Below are 6447 nucleotides of genomic sequence, written 5' to 3'. Positions count from 1 at the left end.
CCGGTTACGAGCAGCTCTTCTAGCTGAAGTGGGATAATTCGCTGCGGAAAGACAAAGATTAGGCCGATCAGACGGGAAAGAGAGGCGAGATCTCCGTCTGTATATCTTTGCCGAACGTAGTTTAAGAACGAGTAAAATAAAGATAGAAAGACAAGCATAAAACAAAATGAGAAGACTGTTTCATGAATGAAGAAGACTGAAAAATTATTTTTATTAAACTCTGGCAAGATCGTTCATTGTAAGGGAAAATGTTTGCTCGTTCACGTGATCATATAAATTTATTCTGTGCAATACAACTGAAAAAATATATACAGTGTACATTATAAAATGTATTCGGGACGAAGGAAATCAAATTTGTCACGATCCGAGTCGACAGGGATGAAGAAAGTTCAGAGTTCATGGAAATAGAACTACATAAGTATTCGCGAGAAGCACGGACTACGATTTCGCTGATTTCTCTTATTTTCTCATTTTATATCAACAAGATAATAATTAAAAAAAAAAAATGAAATTGCACTCTAATATTAAACAACAAACGTATACACGCGTTAAAGTTCATTTGTTTAACAAATAAATAATAGCCGAGGATAGATATTCCATCGTGTGTTCACTTATTATGAATTCGTGAAGTCTCGTATAATTCGACGTATACGCGTACCGGTTATTTTTATAGTATGCATATTTCCATTACTTCTCAATTATATACAACGTACATAGAATCATATGTACTTACATAACATCACATCGTTCGCTATGATCGATAAATCTACGGTTGCTTTTAACTTAAATATTGGTGCTTAATTAAAACGACATACACCCTCTATTTCGATGAAGACAATAAATCTTAACTGTAGCGATACACTTATAATACTCTTAATCATTCTTCACGATTTTTCGTATATCTAAGGAAATAATATATACAAATGGTGTATATTTTTGTGTATTATTAACCCTCTTCGCTTTCGGTCCGACACTTATTATTAGTTAATTCATATAATTTCAAAAAGGAAAATTATTTTGTTGAATAAAATGCTATATGAAAAATTTAGTTCGGAAGGTGTAAGGGAATCTTAGTTTCGGTCAATTCCGAGGGTTAATCAGTTTCACGCGTTGATCATTAATAGCCTTGGTGTTTGCCTAATATTTGACAGTGGATCGCAGACACAGATTAATATTGTTCGTACATTTTGGTACGTTCAGATACAAACTATCGCGCTAATATGTACATAGATATGTCGTATCGATCTTCTGATTAAGTTGCAATATTCGAGGGAAATGTTTCACGCCGATAATTCATGTAAATAATAAATCATATTTTACTATGTTTTCTATAATTTGCTGTTGCTATTTTACTAGAAATTCTCTTAAAGACACCTTTTAATATTCTCGATCAATGAAATTTTTAATTAAATACGAACAATGATAAATTAAAAATGTGATCATTTAAATGAATTTCGATTCGTATAATTTATAATGGTTCTGTAGCGGTATGTGACGCTATGGATCGTGAAAAAAGTTTCCCAGGAATTCGAGGCTGTCCAGATTTCAACTGTCTTCGCCTTTCCCGGCGTGTTTTCACGTATCCCTGGGTATCGCGTCTGTTTGACGAGGGTAAATTTTTTTTCGAAAACCGGAACGGAGAACGTAACGTGAAACCCGTAATTGTTTAAGTTTCTTTTTCGGCTGCCTATCAGTCCCCTCGCAATTCGTTAATTAAGTACGTCGATAAAATTGGCTGTCATGAAGGTTAAGACGTTTGATATTGCCTAGAAATAGCGCAATTAAGACTGCCAGGACTTCCCTCTCTCATTAGATCGCGGACAACTTTCTTTTCTCTCAATAAACGCCACGTCAAATTACGACCGTGGCAATTTAGAAAATTTTCTAAACACGTCTTCATTACGTGTACACGACTATGCCAGTGCGGATAATGGATCCATAAACCTACAGCAATTATCGCACGTTGGTTTTCAAATTAATCGAATTACGGCGACAATTGTCTTATCATTATTCATATTTTATCACGATTGATATAAAGAGAACCTGGTAGTTTGCTTTTATCTTTTTTTTAATGAATTTAAATGCTACAGACGCTAGATGTTATTATATAATTATGAGAATTGTCGTAATGTCTGGCGAAGCATTTAATATATTTACAATTTTTACAAGATCTCGATTAACTGTCATTAAAGGACTCTGGGTCTCGTGCTTAATACGCTATTCATATTTACATTATACCTTTTCAACGGCTAAAGAGGTTTTCAGGGGAGTTAAACGATCGACGAACCATGGAAAATTGATTGAGGTTTTGTTAAAACTAAGTTGTACGATATAAATTACAAGGGGCAAAAATAATTTATATGAAGATACTTACTTGAAATAAAACATCTTACTGCTGCAAGGGTCCAACGGAAACAAACGAGTAATTCATCCATCATACAACATAACAGTCGTACAAAACTTGAGACAACATTCATAACGCGCAATTCCATATCAAACTTTCAGCTTTTTGTACCAAACTTTAAAAATAAATCTATAAACAAATCTCACTGCTAGAGTTTGATCCCCAAAACTCTTATTTAAAAATTCTGAACGTTTCTAAAAAGAAGGTTCAATGGTTGAAACTATTATCTACAAATCATTTTCACTTTCTCGTTCATGTTTTAAGTGCAGAGTATATTACTATGTCGGTAAAGGACAATGTTTTTCTTTTTATAAAAATGTCTCATAAATTAGTATATCTATGTTTAATAGATTCACTCGGTCTTTGAATTTGCGTCAACTATTAACGTTCAGCAAATTGGTTCGGTTAGGGGTTGCGGGGGGCCGTACGGCGAGGCCCACTGACCCACGGCGTGGGTCAGAGTCGGTGGCGCTTGCTGTCTGTCCAAACTGGGAACGGGAGTCCCCGCTGGGTGGCTGGGTACCGTTGCAGGATAAGCAACTTTTCCAAGTGCCTCGGCTTGAAGGGACAACATCAACCGATTCGCCGCTTGCCTTTCCGCTTCTCTTTCTTCCGCCGTTTGTCTCCTAAAGCACACAGGAAGAATAAAAATAATCGAGTGTCTTCTGTACGAAGAAAACGTGTGCAAGGCAAATGAGCTGAAATTTTGATAGATAATAATTTAAAAAAATATGACGTTCAATATTTTAAACGTATTTTTAAAGAAATGTAGTATTACTTTTTTTTTAGCAGATAATGTTTGCATCTGGAAGGAAGTACTATAATCTATGACACAGAAAAGGAAAGATAGTGCGTGATCGCATACTTCAAAATTTGATAAATTAATGTTATTGCGTTTAAGTATATAGAAGTGGCTGTACTACTCATCGGGATCGGATTGGTTAAATGGCAGGGTGTTGGTGTCTGAAAGCCAAATAGAGCGCAAAAAGAGAAAAGAAAAATCGATTGGGAGTAGTCAGGGGGAGAGTGAAAAGAGACTGGCGTTTGTTGGGGTGGAAAACAGAAGACAAACGTAATAAAGTTAATTCGATTCGTCGGTGGCAGAGCGCTAGCTCGCTAAGGGGTGGCTCGAGGGTGTCTGTTCTCTAGCACTAAGTCTATTAGAGAACCACAAAATGGCCGGCTTGTCGGCAATGTCGATAGGTTCGCTTAGATGAGAATCTATATCGGAACTTTCTACTCCTCCGAGATCTTGTCTATAAATATTGATTAGAAAGCTCACTTATCAATTTTCGACTTATAGGAAATCACTGTTCAACTAATCAGCATGATTTTTTATGTAAATCGAAAGTATACAAAGGATCGCGAAAATGTAAGTTAAAAATTTTACCAAAAGTTGATCCGATTTTGGAAGGTAACTGAACGGTGGGTGGTCGTCGTACCGCGCATTAATTTTCGACGTCGATAAATATCGGGAAAAATCGCAAAATTCAAGAGTTTGTATTATTGTAATCATTTCGAAATCAGCGAAGTGATAAATCAAATCTCCGTTCATTTCATCTGAACTACATTTACGTACTTTGCGCACGTTTGCGAGGAACGATCGTGTACAACTTAAAATTAACATGGACACAATCATTAACGTTCGATTTGTCATTATTTCAATTTTCCATATGCTATGATTACTACTATACACTTCATATTCATGCACAGAGCAGATCGATTATTTACGTCTTTTTCCTTCGTCACTCATGGCTGACAGAAAAATCACTGGAATTATTCACTTTGGACGATTATTAATTAGCAGATTAATTGCATATTATTTCTCTTGTAGTAGTAACTTTTATTCTACATTTTCATGATTTCTATGATAGATACTTTGAATTTGGATAAAAATGTCTGTGCGATTCCGTCAACAAGCGAATAGCGTTCTCTATTAATACTTTCATTACTTTTGTTAATAAGGTAGCTCACAAGTCCACGAATTTATCAAGTCATCGGCTGGGCAAAGCTGGCGTTAAAGAGATTGGAAGTCAACGAGATTGGGCCGAAAAGTTCCTCAGTCTGGAAGGCGCCAGAGCGGATAACGTCTGGTCGCCAATCAGCGAGCCGCTTCCATACGAGCCACGAAACACCGTCGTTCCATTAGAGTTAATCTTCGGTCCTCGGTAATTAAACGGTTTCGTTGTACCTTTGTTTATCTCTCCGCGAGAAGCGGTTTTAGCTTCCTTACCGAGAAGAGAGAAAGGGAGAAGGAAGGAGAGTGGGCCTCCTCGGTAGCTTGTGTATCACGGAACGGGTCCGTTTCGATCGGGACACAACTCGATCGGTTTGTCGGACGATTAACAACTAGAACAGCCGACGATGTCAAGCAGAGATCTTAGATAACGGGAGTTCTCGACCGCAATCAACGCGCTATCGACTCGTTTATTTTTCCGCTTGTTACAACTGCGGTGCTGGTAATTGTAGAAAATACTTGCGGACGCGCGAAACGTCGTGGAGCACCTTATCTTCTCGTTCGACCGGCCGCTTTCTAGCCGATTTACGATTTCACCCTTATGATCGAACGTTATTAAATGCCCGAGATATGCTATCAAACAAAATTAATGAAAAACGAGTTTCAAAATTGGGTCTGAATGTAATTGAACACGCTTTAAAAGGAGAAAGTTGGATTTTTAGTACGAAATTCATTTAAAATTATGACGCGATCTGTTTAAAAAAAGAACGACCATTGAAATGTTATTCCAAATGCAAGTAAATGGGGATTGCTTACGAGTAATTGCGACTGAGCTTTTTGTGCGGTAAAATGTAAGAATTGAAAGCAATCTTGAAGGTATACCTGATAAGTGGAAAAACTTGTTATGCGTAGTTTTAGTTTCATTCGATTACATTATAAATTTAATGGTGGAAACAGTATCGTTTAACACTACTTGGAACTGTATAGAGATAAAGCTAGTTACCATGAAGGATCGATTAAATAAAAAATGAATTAAAAAAATAAGTCTCCAACGTGGGATATGTACATAGAAAATGAATTCCATCGACTCGAATACATAATTCGAATTCAATTTCTACTATCGAATGAATTCCGCGCGTACTTCGTTCGATAGGTTGAACTTCGCGGAATTTCCAGGTGGCAAAGTATACCGGCAGAAAATCGATAAGATTTAACTCGATGTCCCTTTTATTAACGGCAGCCGATTCGATTACATCCCAGCCCATCGCGCCGGTCCACCGGAAAATCTCCCGGTGGCTGTGCCGCCGTTCCCAGTGACAGCCGCGCGTACACCCGTACAAGTAATTAACGCGGTTACCAATTAATAATTGAGGGGCGCCGTGCCGATTACATTTTGCAACCCCGACGCGACGCAGCCTCGCCCCATTCGCGGTGTAAACTATAGGCATCCTCCCGACACCCTGGGACGCATTACCCTTATTATCGTTATCCCTCTTATCGTCAACTATAACTTTTGGTTACTATTTCCTACGGAAACATACACATGTATAGACAGGCGTATTTCGTGTTATCGTGTTAATTACGTAACGAATAGAATGCGTTAAAGATAATTTATCGAATAAGTATGATCAAAGGTATGGTGAACTTGTTTTTTTTCATGGGTCCGATTTCCATAAAAAAAAGGAACAACGAGTACCTTCCGAATAGCTTTGGTTGTTCGTGTACAACCAGTTACGGGCGTGATCCAACACAGGGAAACGATGAATCTTTAACGAGGCGAATCGCGATGGGGTCTCGGCGCGACGGATCGAAACGATCCGAATCGCGAATTCGAGAGTTTTGACACTTTAAAAGCGGCGGTAAGACTCTCAGGGAAGAGTCGGCGACCGGACTGGATCTCTTGCGACACCGACGAAGGGGTGCGATTTACTTCGAGGTGGTGGAGATGAGAGCATCGGGAAAGAGAGAGAGAGAGAGAGAGAGAGAGAGATAGAGAGAGATAGAGAGAGAGAGAGTGAGTTGGCAGTCAAAGCAGAGGCGGATGGGGGAGCACGATGGGGTGGATAGACTGCATTATGTACGGGAC

General features: G+C 38.4%; 1 protein-coding gene across 1 annotated transcript in view; it reads right to left on the bottom strand.

The window, feature by feature from the left end:
* Positions 1-259: 259 nt before the first annotated feature.
* Positions 260-6447, bottom strand: part of C15 (homeobox protein C15) — a 33349-nt gene continuing 27161 nt past the window's right edge. The window contains exon 3 of the mRNA XM_018020439.2: positions 260-3030. Coding sequence (XP_017875928.1) covers positions 2793-3030 — 238 coding nt within the window. The 3' untranslated portion in view covers positions 260-2792. The remainder of the gene's footprint in view (positions 3031-6447) is intronic.

Source organism: Ceratina calcarata, unplaced genomic scaffold (assembly GCF_001652005.2).
Source record: "Ceratina calcarata isolate Rehan_Ccalc_2016 unplaced genomic scaffold, ASM165200v1 scaffold111, whole genome shotgun sequence".
NCBI classification, from domain to species: Eukaryota; Metazoa; Arthropoda; class Insecta; order Hymenoptera; family Apidae; genus Ceratina; species Ceratina calcarata.
The sequence above is the reverse complement of the archived record's forward strand: the minus strand, read 5'-3'. Positions and strand labels throughout refer to the sequence as shown.